Source organism: Muscardinus avellanarius (assembly GCF_963383645.1).
Source record: "Muscardinus avellanarius genome assembly, chromosome: 2".
NCBI lineage: Eukaryota > Metazoa > Chordata > Mammalia > Rodentia > Gliridae > Muscardinus > Muscardinus avellanarius.
Genome location: NC_137787.1, coordinates 77,430,731 through 77,447,753, shown reverse-complemented (window position 1 = coordinate 77,447,753; position 17,023 = coordinate 77,430,731). Strand labels below are relative to the sequence as shown.

General features: G+C 39.6%; 1 protein-coding gene across 1 annotated transcript in view; it reads right to left on the bottom strand.

The window, feature by feature from the left end:
* Window positions 1-1,022: 1,022 nt before the first annotated feature.
* The window catches only part of CCDC148 (coiled-coil domain containing 148), a gene marked incomplete at its 3' end in the record, with an annotated part of 198,850 nt that continues 182,849 nt past the window's right edge, over window positions 1,023-17,023 (bottom strand). The window contains exons 11-13 of the mRNA XM_080689084.1: window positions 7,532-7,649; window positions 5,225-5,365; window positions 1,023-1,169 (exon numbers count right to left, since the gene is read on the bottom strand). Coding sequence (XP_080545210.1) covers window positions 1,023-1,169; window positions 5,225-5,365; window positions 7,532-7,649 — 406 coding nt within the window. The remainder of the gene's footprint in view (window positions 1,170-5,224; window positions 5,366-7,531; window positions 7,650-17,023) is intronic.

Here is a 17,023-nt window from a genome sequence, read left to right as displayed (position 1 = left end):
CAGGAGTCTTCCCATAAAATTTTATGAAGTTTGATTATGACAAACTGGACTCATTCTCATGATACTGGAGACAATCATAAAGATGAAGATTCCACCAGTCAGACTGACATTTTTCTTTTGTAAAATCATTTCAGTAACTGCCTGGAGCTACCACTCCTGGGCTGGAGGTGGGTGGAAAATGGCAGGGGAGGAGGAAAGTGAGTAGCCCTGGTAACTTTAAACAACACTGCCTTGCTTGATGGAACAACCATTTTTTTTTTTTATAAATAGTGAAAGATTTATGCTTGAGTTTTATTTGAAATGCTTTTTTTTAAATAAAATCCTCTAGATACTTATTAGATAATTGGAATTTTTGACAACATTGCAAATATCACACATTTTTAAGTATTCCTTCTAAACAACCACACAACTGCCTTGTTTTTCCAAATCAAAACAGGTATTCCCATACTTGAAATACTATTTCTAATTTCTAATTTATTCTTAAGGGCTAATTTGCAAAACAAAATTGTTTAGATGATTGGTTTGCAATAAACATAGTGTACCGAATTTGTTTCTAAATTTAGAGAAAGATTGAATCTTCTCTTACAATAATCAAGAAATAATAGAAGTATTAATGATAATGAAGCTTCCATAATTAAAAAGTCAAGTTTCGAAATAACAAGAAGAAATGAACATTAGCAGGTAGCAGCTCCATTATTTATAATGCCCCAAGTAGTTATTTAGAGTTCTTTTCATGGAATGACATAACTTCCAAAACAGTTTACTAAATGATAGTACATATACCACATATGCCATAATTAAGTTCCATATTCTTGTGGAAGTTAGCACTATTAAATATAACTTAAGGATATAGGAAACTGTGTGTAAAATTCTAGAAATTATTTAAAAAGGCAACCTGTATTAGTAGATACTATAATTTCTATCTTTGGTATTTTTAAAATGTCAAAAGTAGTCATTATTATTATTCATACAATTGTTCTTAAAGAAAAGTCTTGTTTACATATAAGATTTGAGTATGGGTTCTAGATTTTAAATATAGTTGACTCCATATCCTTTCTTGGAGGTTTTTGAGGACTGATTTTTGGTAAGATCTCTTTGGCATACAATGTTTTATGAAGTCCAGCTTCTCGAAGTGCTAATTCAAACCGAAGTCTAGGGTCAGAAATTATCTGTAGAAATAAAATAAAATTTAAATTAATAATTAATTGAGCTAAATAAAAATTTATCATTTAGTTTTATATATTTTTTGGTACTGGGGATGGAACCCAGGGGCATTCTACCTCTGAGCTACACCCTCAGCCCTATTTTATATTTTTTATTTTGAAACAGGGCCTCACTAAGTTGCAGAGAGCCTCACTAAGTAGCTGAGGCTGTCTTCGAACCCCAATCTCTCATCTCAGCCTCCTGAATGCTGGGATTACAAACGTGCACTACCAAGCCTAGCATAGTTTCATATTTTTTCAAGCTACACATATTATGTTAGATGACTGGATGGGAATAAATTTTGTGAATACTTTGTGACTACGTTCTGCTTATTTTTAGTAAAAATATCTAAGTTTTTTTTGCAGTTATTCACTTCCAATATGCTAGTTATTTCCAATGTAGGCTGTATAGAATACTGTATACTAGATTGGTCTAGATACAATATATTATTAAAAGATGAGATAAAAGAAACTTACTTTCAGTACTACCACTGATTTATTATTTATTACTGGCTATAATTATAAAATACAATCACTGATTAAAACACATCTAAGCTACAACCTTGTGCATCTGTCTTTAAAGCGACATTTTAATTTCTCCATCATTTGGCACTATGTAAATTAAGTTTAAACACATGGCTACTACTTGAAAAACAAAATCAATGGAACTTTTCTTCTGAAGCTGGGTTTCTATTTCAAACAGAACTAGAAAATGACTCCATCAATCTGATGGTAAGTGAGAGTAGACATATGAATCATTAAATTTCTTTTTTCATTTAGAGTTGATTGGGCCATAGTCCTCTTTTGTATGTATATTAAATGTCAACAGACACTGTTTACAATGATAAGAAGTGATTATATGGATTATATATAATGAGGCATTTTATCTGGACTTGAAGTCCCTCTAGAATATGAGACAATGAGGTGTCGGTAGCAGCCCCTCCTTCAAGGAGCTCTTAAATGAGTGAGTGTAATAAGTTATACAGATAACTGCAGTTTGTGGAAACATGTGACAGATGCTCTAAGAGTAGAAAAGCATGGAGGTCCATCTCCTGGTGCTGGTGAAGGTCATGCCCAAGAGCTTAAGGAGAAAGTGCGGTTGTGTTGGTTTCTCTCTGTTAGAGAAGTGATAAAATCATTGTAATTTCAGAGGAAGAAGGATCTGATCATAAGTTCAGAATAAATTAAGGTTGACAGGAAAGGGAAGATGGAGGTAGAGAGCGGTCAGGAGTCGACTACAATTGTCTAGACATGAAGTGATAAATGCCTACACTGGCTGGTAGCAAGGAAGTGGTAACTGTCAGAAACACTGTGAAGAGAGGAATCAATAGAACTTGGCAACTGGTCAGATACAGTGCTAGGGCAGTGATGAGTATAAATCAAGAATAAATTACAAATTTTTGTCCGAGGGGCCATCGCCTGGAGCCTTAGATTTTCCTTGGCCTCAATATATTCTCCCTATTCACTCTCACCCACTCCGGAGGAGTTATATTCCCTCTTTGTACTCAGGACTCCAAATCATTTCCAGGATTCACCTCTCTCTTTAGTTCCAGGGCTATGAGGCTAAGTTATTTCAGTTCTATTTTTGAGTAGGTAGCAAATGAAGTGGGGATCTCTATTTCCTACCCAGCCCTCAATTGCCCAATTCCCATTCCCAGAAGCAGCTAATCAGTTTCTTGTAAATGTGTACTAGACATCTTCATCTGAAATATGACATAACACAATAAGTTCTCCATAAGTTTGTTTTTCCATCTATATTCTTGAATGGTGAATGATAGCATCATCCAGTGATTATAATTCATTGAATTACTACTAGGTGCCAGGCAATATTCTAGGCAGCCTATGTTTATTATTTATAATTCTCACAAAGTCAGTGACATAATTATTGTAAGATTTTTTAAAAAGCCTATGAATGTTAATAGCTTATGCAATTGCACCCAGCCAATAAATAGTGGATGTAGATTTGAATCTACAATGTGAGCTCTTACCAATATTATCAATATTATTTAGCTTAAGATCATCCTCACTTTCTTTATTCCCTTCCCCTCTCATTCAGAAGAATTCAAGACCCCATACACCGCCATTTCTATGAGGGTTCTGTCTTCTTAAGAGGAGCCCATGCCCACCCGCACCTATTTTCTATTCAGAATACAGCTAAAATATAAATCTGATTATATAACTTGCTCTAAAGTCTTAACGTCTTTTCACAGGACAAAAGTCAAATGCCTTAGTAGTGAGGCTTATGATGTTTGCACAGTCTGACTAACCCATGTTTCCAGTCTCATGCCTCAGCACTTATCAGATGCGCCTTGCCACATACTTTCCACTGAAGACACACCAGCAAGGGCCTCATACCACTTCTGTGTGGTAGAACTTTTACTTGCTTGGCTCACCTGAGACTTTGCTGACATCAACCTTTTCAAGCCCTAGCTGCCCTCTCAATTTTGGCAGCCGGCATCTGGAGCTACCCATGCATCCTTATAATCCTAACCTATGCTCCCAACCTATTATTATTATTATTATAAATAAACTATAGTGCATTTCATTACTACTTCCCCAAATTTTTGACTAAGATGGAGATCAAAAGTTTCCTCTATGACACATCCTCCAACTTTCCAGTCACTTAATGTTTAAGCTCTTTTCTTTTCCCCTGGCTGCAGCAGCCCTTAGACCTCCACATGGAGCTGATCTCCCCCTCACAGCATTATTTCTGAACATGCCCCTTTCTCTCCTAAACCATGGTTCTCTACTCACTTCCTTTCGACCCATCTAGCTCTTCAGGATGAAGCCTAGAGCTGCATCTTGCACACAGCCAGAATATGGTATATGTTCCATAAATATTTGCTCAACTAGCAAATGAATAAATTATCTTTTTGTTCTCTAGCAAAGTATGCAGCACATAGTAGAGGCGCAATGGCTTCATTGGAAAGTGGATGAATGAAGTTTGCTGATTTATTTATTTATTTATTTATTTATTTTGGTGGTACTGGGGTTCCTGGAAGCCCTTCTACCTCCGGGCTACACTCCCAGACCTATTTTTACATTTTTATTTGGAAACAGGGTCTCTTAAGCCAGTGCGGCTGGTTTCGAACTTGCGCGATCCTCCTGTCTCTGCCTCCGAAGCGCGGGGATTAAAAGCGTGCGCCACCACGCCTGGCAAGTTGCTGATTTCTTAAGATGTACTTTTATTGGTCCATTGTAATTATACATCATAATGAGGTTCAGAGTGATAGGAGCACACATGCACACAGCACTTATGTGTTTCCCTCTGAATTCCACCCCACTTCCTCCCATTCCTTGTCCATGTTATTGAGATTGTATTGGTAATTTTTGTGTATGTACATAACTAAATATGTAATTATATTTTCTTCTTGGATTTGTGAATTAACAGCTACCTTCTCCCTTAAGTTCAGTGGTGCCCATTCATCTGCCCTCCCTCCTAGCCTACATCTCTTCTATCCCATCTATCTAAAAGATCTTTTTAAAGTCATCCTTAGTTCTAAGCACAGACTAAAATGGATCCTAAGTTTCTAGAAATGGTTAAATAACTCCTACAGTGGTTTTTCCACAGAAAAACTTTCTATTTGTTCATTAGCTCTGATGTATTATCTTCTGTTAATCTTAACTTCTGAAGTTTTCCTCTGCAGTTTCTCATCATAACAGGATTCATACCATAAATTTAATTATAAGTTACCAGTGCAACAAAGAAACATCTAAACCACAAAATAATGTTAATGTAATCCTCATATACAACCTTATAAAGTTTTTAAACTTAAAAATGTATTTACAATGTCAGGTTTATGACATTTTAGGTAACTGCTTTGTTCTTTGGTTCCCTACTGTTTTCTAGTATTAAGAATTATGCAGTGATTATGTGCTTTCAGTTAGAAGTAAATATTATGCTAATGTGTATAGTATTCAAATATAAATATTGAAGACAACTTGTAACCCAAAACACACACTTCTGCATTTCTTATCATCATCATAGGTTTTGAATCAATCATGCTAATTTTCATAATTACCTGGCGTTCATTGTATGTATTCAGTGTGAAGAGTGGCTTTTGAAGAATAAACTCTTCTTTAATTTCAGTACCCATCCTTGCTTTCGATGCCACTGTATCTGACATCATTCGAACAGGATCAAATTGAGCAACCACAGCAACCTGAAAGAAGAGAAAGCATGCCTGTTTGGACCAAGGTACAAGCTAAATACTCCTGGGCAACATTAAAAACGCTTAATGCCCATTGGAGTTAAAAAATTGTATTAAACCTAAAAAGGAAAGAACAAAGAATATTGAAACCAGGCTAGCCCTAGAGATCCGCAAAGGAGTTAACACATAAAACATAATATTAAATGGCTACATGTAAAGGCATATAATATATATTTGCTTATGATTAAATAATTTCACTTGTTCCTTTCTGATAAAAGTCATAGAGAATCTTACATAGAAAACTTATATATCTGATACTTTGAAAGTAACCAAAAGTGAAAAAAAGGAAAAAGAAAAAAAATCAATGATTAACTACTAGCAAACTATGTCTGATAACAATCCCATGAAGATTTCTGAAGAGTTCAATCTGATTATGCTGAATCTAGAGCAAGTGGCTGATAGGTAAGTCCAGTGTGTTGGTATTACTGTGCAAGACAGGTGAATTTCCACTGTACCAGGCAACTAGATTTCCAGGAACTGCTGTGAATCATTGTTCATTTTTCTACTGAAAAACTGTCCAGTCATTTTAACACAAGTGCCATTGTCTTATATGATAATTCAAACCTGCATCGTAAGGAAAAGAAGCTTCTAATTTTGTAAATTATATGCACCATTAGTAACACCTGCCTGTTAATTCTGAAAGTCAAGAATTCACATTAAGTAAATGGCATTTCCAATGTCGTTAAAAACTGTAATGAAATAACTAGGGGTTAAACATACCTTAATTATTACATTTCCTAGCTTAAATAAAGCATAATGCTAAACATCAATTACAGATCATAGCACATATATTTCCTCTTTCAAAGGGCTCACAGATGGAAGGAATTCTAGTCCTATAGACTCTGTAGTTATTAAAGTTGAAGTTTGAACCAGAATTTGTTTAGTAATAATGACATTGTCGTGTTCCCAGAAGGCTATTTCCTAATGATTGAATAACTTGAACTTTCCAAATCTAGGATACCAAGACTTACCTTAGTACGCTTTGAATTTATCTCTGTAATCTATGTAATAAAGAGAAATGTCGATCTAAGAGTTGTAGCATTCATACTGCATCTGTACTTTCCCTTATCCAGACCTCCTTGCTTTGAATTCCATTTGACATTTACTAAATGTGCGATTTTGGAAAAAGCACCTATCTCTATGCCTCATCAGGTTCCTCTTCTATAAAATGGAATATTAATAGTAGCTACACAATAGTATTATTGTAAAGATTAAACCAATTGGTACATAGGGTATTAAGAATAAGATTTTACATTCTTACACTTTCTTGGCAAATTTGAATTCACATTACTACAAGCCTTCAAAGGAGGCACTAGTATCATGATTCCCATGTTTTAGATGAGTAAATGGAGCTGAGGGAGTTAAGTTTCCCAGCCCAGGTTGTTCTGAGTTTGAAGGACACGAGATGCCGCGGTTCTTATCCCTGGTTCTGTATCATCTCCACCGACTAGATGGTCATTCCTACCGGCTGGGAAATGGAGTCAAAGAGGACTTTAGCCCTTGTGGGTTGAACTGATCACTTTGAGTTTAAAGTGCTGGACAATACCAAGTAAAACTATTTCATCGCATTTCCCAGGTCTTTAAGTTCCTGCTCTTGCTATCTACTGTTTATTTCCACCTAATTTTACTAGTCAAGATAATGGGATAATTTTATTTCTCCACAAAAAGGGCATTTCTGAGAAGTGGCTTTTAATCTGTTTGTTGACTGTAGGCTATTTCCAGGCTATTTCCAGGCTATTTCCAAGCACAGGTTCCTACCCCAAAGAAGATTATCTTGCTCTGCCACATTTTTTGGAGAACAGTCAAATCCTTTGCTTAGATGCAGGGTTTAACTGTTGCAAATGAATACTATTCAACAATAAACTAGAGGTGATATGGATGCATTTAAATCTGGGGAAAGCTTTTTTAAAAGATGCTGATGTAGTTCTTTTAATATACAGATAAACTGGAAATAGTTCAACATAAATCTAATTGTTCCCTGGAATAAAGACCATGCCCGTTTGGAAAAGGTGTGTTTTACCTATCATATGTCATGAACTAAGCACCGGTAATAATATTCTTAAGAGCACTTAGAAACATTTTTTAAACCACCCATAAAAATTTCCAAATTATAAACACCTGTCTCCTGAGGGCTTCCAGGCGCTTCACTCTCTCTTCTTCTTCATGGGCTTCTTGAAGGGCGACTTCCTTTTTCTCCATCAAACGCTTTTCCAATAATTCTTGTCTATACTTAACCCTTTAAAAATAACAAACAAGAAAGTTGAGGGGGGCATCACAGCAGCCTTGGAGAGCAGAGGATAAGGGAATGAACAGGGGCAGAAGCCTCCTGAGGTGACATGACTCTGGGGTTTTTTCTTTTATTTATTTTTGGTTGGTTTCTCATATTCAGACAATAAAAGGCAAATATATGAAATTTACAGTGATTCTAATAACAACCACAGAAGTGTAGGAGTATGAAGTAAAAGCCAATTCATGCCATGCCTCATAGAAACAATTTAATAATGTTTAAGCTGTTGGTGGTTGCAGCTGCAGTCTGGCTGCCCCAAGAGATGCCTGCTCGCTCCTGAATTCTTGTAGCAGTGTTTTGCTGCAAAGCTTTAATACAATTTGACATGTCAGAATTGTCGGTGTTACTTATTAAATGTACTTTTTTTTAAAGAAAAGTAAAATAAATTACTACTGTAATATGCTAAATTATTTTGCTTACTAGACTTAAACTAAAATTCATATGTATACTGTCACTCATGTTGTCAAGAATGCCTGTTCTGAATGTGTGTGTGTGTGTGTGTGTGTGTGCTAAGAAACTTACAACATTGCACTTTGACATCTGTAGATGGCAGCAGAAACATGACTTTCCCTCAGCATTATATTTCCATCCCCTTCCAAATTATCAGATATTAAAGCAGGGTACATTTACATACTGGCTAATACCACAAGCTCATGTGGCCATTCTCTGATGCCTCCTTTGCCATCTTCTTGTCCAAATTATTCTCTTTACTGAATTACAGAAATAGGATTCATCTTTTCAAAACAACGGGCATCTGAGTTCTCAGAGGAGCATTTGGCCACTGCCTCTGTCTTCCATCAGTGCTAGCTTGAATTTAGCTTTCTTTGTGACATCAGCCATAAATGCCCTCTGCTCTTGGCATGCACACTTGCATTTCCATTGGACATCCCTTCTGCTAGACCCTTTGTATTCTGGGTTTTGACATTTACTGAGTGTTCATTGCACACTGGGTCTTGTGAAAGTGCTTTATATATTTTAGCTTATTGAGGCTTCATATGAATTAGAATTATGTGTTGAGGTAGCATCTTTTTCTCATTTACAGATAGGGATATTTTACAGAAATGGAGACATAGATAAAGATGAGACCTGTCTAAAGTCTCATGCCCAGTAAGTGGCAGAGCCCACAATGAAACCCAGAACGACTGGTCTCAGAACCCAAGCCTGCTGCTTTCCCTCCCCCGCCACGTGATTTTTATTGTGCCCTCCTCCTCTCTTTTCCTCTTGATTTCTCCACTGGCTTCTAGATACCTACTGTGTGACAAATCTTGTGCTAGATTTTGTGGGCATGCTAAGAGAAAGCGTTTGCCCTCAAGAAGTTTGTAGTTTGAAACAAAACAATAAGCCATGCCTAAGAACTAAACAAGGTGCGCAGTGTTTTAAGGGAGGTGTTAAGTCAGGGCCACTGGGAATCTGGAGGAAAGTGAGAGGAGCATTTGCAGGGGTTTTAGGGAGACCGATGGGACTTAGCGAGAGCTTCCAGGCAGCATCTGTTGCTGGGTCTCTAGGATGTGGACTAGGAGAAGCAGGCAGGGATGAGGGCAGAGAGGAGGCACCTTTGAGGCAAAGAGTAGGCAGATCACTTATCTTCTCCTGCTCACAGGGGCCGCAGGGAGGAAAGGGCTCAGGGTTGCAAAACATAGTAAGTGGGTGTGTGAAATAGAGAGGTGCGGAGAAGTGCTGGTGGGCTAAGCCTGGCAGTCACATAGTTCTCTTGGAATTGCTCTATAAAAACAGTTGGGCCGGGCGTGGTGGCGCACACTTGTCATCCCAGCATTTGGGAGGCTGAGACCGGAGGATCGCGGTTCAAGGAGAGTCTTAGCTACTTGGTGAGGCCCTTTGCAACTCAGTGAGACCCGGTTTCAAAATAAAGAATTAAAAAAAAAAATAGGGCAGGGGGTGTAGCTCGGAGGTTAAGTGCCCCTGGGTTCCATCCCCAGACCTGCAAAAAAAAAAAAAAAAGTTGGTCATGAGGCTGCCCTTGAAGGAGAAGCACCAGTAGAAGAAAGGAGGGAGGCACATGGTGGATCCTTGTGTATACAAACCTAGCATGGGCTTTAGAGGGAAGATCCTAAACTCCTTTGAGGTTCATGGCATCCATGTGCAGTCGAGACTCACAAAGTAAAGTCCCACAGACCAGGATGCTTTCTTTTTCCACACCTCCACGTCACGAAAAGTTTCATTTTTCACTCTATTTTCACTAATGCATGACACCACCTCCCTAATGAGGTTCTACTCAATTTAAGCACTGAGTACAAGCTAAGTGAACCACTGTAAGGTTCAATTAAAAGACACCTTGGGATTCGCCAATTACCATATGCTAATGCCCAGAACCTTTGGAAAGTTTCTCTTCCTGTGGGATATGTAGGTTGCTTCGTCTGCAATAAAGTTTTTGTCTGCTTTGTGGAAAAGTAATAGTTCCTGCCAGGGGAGCTTGACTAGTGACAAAGAAGCTACAAATGAGATTAAGGCATTTATTTATGTGTCATGGAGAAGGCTGACTCACAGTTTACCTCGAGGTTCATTTGTCCATTTAATAGATACTCATAAAGCCGGGCATGGTGGCGCATGCTTGTAATCCCAGCGTTTGGGAGGCTGAGACAGGAGTTATCGCACAGGTTCAAAGCCAGCCTCAGCTACTTAGTGAGGCTCTCGGCAACTTAGTGAGACCCTGTTTCCAAATAAAGTATAAAAATAGGTCTGGACATATAGCCCGGAGGTAGAAAAGCCCCTGGGTTTCACCCCCCAATACCACAAAAATAAAAATAGACACTCATAGAGCCGAGTACCTGCCACGAATCAAGCGCTGTGCTAGGCTCTGGCAATACACTGTCAACACAAGAGACACGTTCCTCTCCTCCCAGAAATGACCATCTAGTGTGGGTACAAAATCTAGGCAATTCTAATACAGGGTGATTTGTACTCTAACAGGACAATGGAGCAGGGGTCATCAGAAGAGGCACCTTTGCCAGACTTGGGGGTATCTGAGAAAGTATCTGAGAAGAAGTGCTCTGAATCTGAGACTTGAAAAGGGAGCATGGTTCACCAGAGGGGGAGAAATAGAAAGAATGTAGCAGGCAGAAAGCAGCACATGTGCAAGCTCAGAGGTGAGAGAGCATTGGGTGTTTAAAGAAGGGAAAGAAATTCAGTATGGCCACAAATGACCTATGTAAGGTGAGAGGTGCTGAGAACTCAAGCTAGAGAGGCTGGAGGGCCGGGTTCTGGGGACTCTGCAAAGCATGTAGGCTTTCAATCAGCAAAGCACAGTGGTCAGAGCAAGTCTCTCCTGCAAGATGGAGGATGGACAGAGAGCGTTATCCAGAGAGATGGTGACAGTTTCCTGATCGAGGACAAAGGAGGGAACTAGTAGGAAGACTTGGATTAAAAAATATGAAGGAAATAAAATAAATTTTAAAATGTTAGCTTATTTTATGAAGTAAAGTGATAGAGTAAGAATGAAAGGTTTCTGCCTTGCACAGTGGAGGTGCCCTCCCTAAGATTGTGAACCTCAAAGAGAAACAGGAAAGAGAAGGAGCTTGGGGTCGGTTTGGACACAGAAGTTCCTCACCAGAGCTGGGCTGGACAAATAGATGGCAACTCTTCACAGTACAACAGAACTGAATCCATGGGGCAGACGCTATTGTCGGAAATGAGGGTGCTGGGTCAGAAGAGGAATGGACTTTGTACTGATTCCAAAGGGCAGATGAAGAGGAAACTAGGGAAACAAGGAGGATGAACGTTCCTGAGAAAGTAAAACAAAATGAGACCAATGATATCAAAGGCTACAGTAGTAGTCCCCAAACAGGTATTGGATTAAATGGCAGGGAGTGGTTGGTGATCTTAGCAAGAGCAATTAGTAGTGGTGGCTGAAGAATTAGTGGGGGGTAAGAGAAGTAGTGGAGACAACCCTTGTAAAGCTGGTACAGGTGACCACGGTTGTTTAGGCTCGATGGTGGTGGTCATGGTCACTCTAATGACCTTAAAGGTTTGCATGACAAATTTTGCAGACACAAGGGACACACTCATAGTCTTCAGTTTTACAAATTCTGTGGCTTCACTTCAAACAATGCTTCACTCAAAAAGTAAAAACTCTTAGTGATTTTTTCTTCTACGCTGGATAGAAAAAAATTACCTTGCCTAAGAAGAAGTGATGCAGAAAAACTCTTGGGAGAAAGCCAAATACTCACATATTCATGGGAAAAGAAAACAGCAACACAGTGAAGTCAATCATTTGGAAAATTTTCCACATAAATACTTCTAGCCATTTAAGGTAGCAGATTTTCTCCAAATTAAACTATTGCTATGAAAGTCAATGTCAGGAAGCGGCTAAACTCAATAGTTTCTACATCATGCACAGAATTCCCAAATAGGACCGTTGCATTCATTTCTCAGTCTATTTTACGCTCCTCGACTCCACAAAGGTCGAAAGTGCTGCAAAGAGGCATACTCAAGTTTTCTTGGGGAAAAAGAAACCTCATATTGTTCAAAAGCAACAGCTGCTGCAGAATCAGGCACGACATTAACAATAATCTGAAAAGGGTTTTATTTAAGCCTCCAGGCCTGAGAGTAATTGAAGGGACAGTAAGCTTTCATGTAGAAATGGAGAATTTAGTTACCATGTAGGACACGTTTTATGTGTGTGCTACACTCCAAGAAGTAAGTGCACAAATGCAAATGGTCTGAAAACTCCTGGAACTGCAGTTGTAGCCTCCCTTGGCTTCAATGAGACTTTAGTGAGAACTGAGTAAACTATTAAGCACAAAAATCCAGAACGTCCCTCTAGCTGGAGCCACAGGTAAAGCTACATCAACCAAGGGGGGGAAAGACTTCTCAAGAATATACAGTAGTATCAAGTAATATAAACTTTTATAATTTAACATTTAAACTTTTCTAAAAAAGTAAATAAAACAGAACAAAGACATATCAGTGTTATGGCACTCTAACCAGTGTTGAACTCCATCCCCCAAAATATTTCAGAAAAGTGATTTGCTCCACTGAATTAAAGGCCATTTACAAATGAACTTGATCCTTAGTGCCGAAGCCATGAACTTTGACAATGAAGAAGAAAATGTTAATCAGGCACCTGCCAGAGGTGCTCTTGCCAAAGGGCTTTCAGCAGCAGCAACCTCAGGAATGTGATTTTACCAGTTGAGAAATCCATTTTTGGTTCAACTCCAACTCAGTAGGTTGTTCTTCCCACTAAGCAGAAAGGACTCCTCCATTAGCCCCCAGATACCTTGACAAGAAACAATGTACAGGGTGTATTCATTTCGAGTCACCCCCTCATGCCATTTTGGCATGGGGCTGTATTTCTATTTTCTGTATTTCTATCTTTTAATAAACTTCTTTAAATCTTCAAAAAAAAAAAAAAGAAACAATGTACAGATCCAAGCAGAGGTTGGTCAGATGCCAACACCTCTCAAACAAAGGGGAGAAGCCTACCTAGCGGAGACATGGAAATCGCATATGCAGACATTCACACTAAGAGCATAGCCCTCTGACTCCACGGGCAGGGAGGCTCTGCTCAGTGGGGATTCTGGCTAAGGGCACAGGAAGAGAGATCAATTTCTGCAAATAGTAATGTAAATCCTGACCCAAGACAGTGATACCCTGGTACAGATGGGTATGGGGCACGAGGCAAGAACAAAGAAGACTCACAGAGCATCCACAGAACCAGGAACAGATGGACAAAAGCCAGCCCCAAACACAGGCCATTCTTTCCAGCTCAGAGCACCTACTGCTTCCTTTGTGAGGCTAGCAAGCCCCCATGCTTTAACTGACTGTTGACTCAATTGATGGAGTATAGTTATTTAAGCACCTACTAGGTGCCATATGCTGATCTTGGTATTCAGGATACACTAGTGGGAGGGGGGCAAAATACAAGAAGGTTCTCACCCTACTAAAGTTTTACACAATTTGTGGTTTGTTTTTTATAAATATGTCTAAATCAACACTGGTAAAAATGCTTAAGATTTTTCTTATAAATAATTTTCCAACTGATCACAGAGTTCTAAATTAAGAAGGCTTTTCTTGGTTATCAACTTTAACTGTCATTAGCATCACTGGAACTTATATATAAAAAAAAAAACTTCTGATGCCAGGGCCCTCCCCCTACTAATCACATCAGAATCTGTGGGTCAAAGTACTGGTAAACGTCCTCCTGATTGATCCTAACAAGGAGCCTACGCTGCAGACCTCAGTAGTCCCCAAACTTGAGTTTATGTCATATTTCCAGTCTGATTTGGCTTACTACGCATCTTTTGGAAACTAACTCAGTGTCTTCCCCTCCCCAGAAATCTATCTTCTTTTCCTAAATAAAAAGAAAGATGCAAAGTAACAAATTTTTATGTATCTATATTTTGTTCCAGTACCCCCAGGTGCAGCCCACTTTTGGAGTCTAGGTCCCTAGGTCCTGGGGATAATGGGCTGCCAGGCCCCCTCCAGAATTTCCCATTCTATAGTAACTAGCGGGCTCCCCAAATCTGCACTTGTAACAAGTATCCAGGTGATGCTGATACTGTTTGTTTGGGGACCACATTCTGAGAACTACAACATAGATAAATACACAGATTAGAGGAACTCTGTCTGACTATTGTTATCAAGACCAAACCAAGTACAAATTACTACCTATGAAAGAGCTTATTTCTTATTGTGTGTGCTAAACATTACAGTTATATACCTCAAGAACGATCCAAACTAGAAATTTGTACTTGGTGCTATTGACATTCAAGAGCAGGGTCTTACAACCTTGTCCTTCCTACCCCCACCCATGGCTCCAGTGTGAGAAAATGAGGTCCCCGGTGGCCAGACCTTTTCAGACTTTGATCAGTGCCAGCGCTGAGCAGTCACAACTATGCCTGTTACTGAACCTCTTTCATCCCTTCTGATGAACAAAACATTTGTGTATCCTGCTGACAGTTGAAAACCTCAGGCTACTGGCCCATGCTGAAAGCGTCTATTCAGTCAAATCAAAAGAGGAAATAACTTGAAGTCATCTTGGCCTTATAAAGGAGGTATGAGCCACTTTCTCGGAGGATAGCTTTTGCGGGCACAAGGAGATAGGTATTTTATAATGCTGGAAGCAAAGACTTATCAATGAGAGGGTAGTGCATTTTTTTGGTTAGTCATTCCGAGCTGAGTTCGCTTGAGCTGAAAGTGTAGGGATGTAAAAGTACAGAGAGTAGGAAACAAGAACTTGAACCTGGGGGTCCAAGGTAGAAAGCAGGATAGGATGTGAAGAGAGAGGCACCGAAGAATGCTGCAAATATCGTATGAGCCCAAATTAGTCCTAAATCCCATTTCTGTCACTATTTACTTACGCGTCTCTTCTCAAACCATTCGAACCCCTTTCTATCTGAGTTTCTGTCAACCATTTTATATCCTTATGTATCCTCAACATCTTCCTAGACTACTTCTTTACAATAATATTTCACGTGGGGTACAGGCAATATGAATTGCGTTATCTGTAAAGGTTAAAACAGTAATAAAACCAACTAAAAGCCTGTTTAAAAAAAAATCACTCTGTACCAGAAAGTCTGAACAACGTTAGTGATAAATACTCCCTCTACTGAAGCACACACCACCCCCTGTCTGCAGTTTTATTCCATCCTCTCTACAGTTTTTCTTAGTTGAAAGCTAGTGCCTCCCAGGTGGCACTTCTCCTATTACAACCGCCTATGGTTGAGAGAACCTATGGAGAGGAGGCTGCAGTTTTGTCGCCACTGACAATTACAGAAAAGTTTTACCCACTGACTTTGGGATGCTGCTGTCTCCTCTCCACCACTGTTCCTGGAATCCCCAAGCTGGCTTCCAGTACAGTGACCAACACTGACTGAGAGTTACTCAAACTATCCGAACAGTCTCCTGTTCTGCAATGGCGTTCCTCTTGCTCCTGCTCCAACAACCTACTCCTTCTGGAGCTTGACATCTCATAGAACTCTTCTTCCCCTGCCAAAATCTTAAACTGGGAGATCCCATTCTATGAGTCCACTCTCTAGAGTCACCACATCTATTTAGAAAGGCGGTGCACACACCACTCCAGGAAGTCTATTTTCATGAATGCCTGCCAACTGCCTTCTCATGCCTTCATTCCATCTTTCTCTGTCTGTGGCTTTAGTTTATCAAGCTTTCTCTTTTTTTCAATTACATTTATTAACTGTGTATCATGTGCCAGGTACCAGGATAAGCCTTCCCCCTAAAGTTCCCTACCTACCTTTCCCTCCCTCCCTTCCTTCCTTCCTTCCTTCCTTTTTTTTTTTTTTTTTTTGCGGGTCTGGGGGTGGAACCCAGGGGCATTTGACCTCCGAGCTACACCCCCTGCCCAATTTTTTATTCTTTATTTTGAAACAGGGGTCTCACTGAGTTGCAGAGGGCCTCACTAAGTAGCTGAGGCTGTCCGCAAACCGCGATCCTCCAGTCTCAGCCTCCTGAATGCTGGGATTACAAGCATGTGCCACTATACCTGGCTTCTTTATTCTTTTTTATTTTTTTATGGTACTAGGGATGGAACCCAGGGGCATTCTACCTCTTAGTTACACCCCCAGCTCTATTTTTTATTCTTTTATTTTGAAACAGAGTCTCACTGAGTTGTAAAGAACCTCACTAAGTAGCTGAGGTTGTCTGTGAACTGTCATCCTCCTGTCTCAATCTTCCAAGTGCTGAGATTACAAGCGTGTGCCACCACGCCCAGCACCCCCCATCTTTCTTTATAATTAAAGCATCCCCCATCTTTCTTTCTACATTTTCCTTCCCCCTCAGGCCAGAATTCCATTCAATCTTCATTTTCTCCCAGGCTTTGGTTCTATCTCTTCAAACACATGGTCACCCGTACCCTTTAGTCTTCTTGCCCTTGCACATTTGTACATGTACCCGGCAAATTCCCAGACCTAAGTCCTCACTGTATTTATTATATATTGGTTAAGTCAATTTTTTCTCTTTTTTGATGTACTAGGGTTGAACCCAGGGGTGTCCTACTTCTGAGCTATACACTCCAGCCCTATTTAATTTATTTTGAAACAGTCTTCTTAAGTTACCTGGGGCCTCACTAAGTTTGCTGAGCTGGCCTCCAGCCTGTGATCCTCCAATCTCACCCTCTACTGGGTACTGGGATTATAGGCATGAGCCCACTCATCCAACCTAAGTCAAATCTGAATTAAATATTCTTTATGGCTCCAGAAAACTTTATTTACCCCCAGCTGTTCAACATTTTCCTTGTGTTTCTATGTCATACTTAATTCTCTCTCTTCTCAGAAAACTTCACCTCCTGCCTCACTGAAAAGAAAGAAAAGGGCAATAACTGCTCACTTCTCACTTCCAGCTGTGTCAGG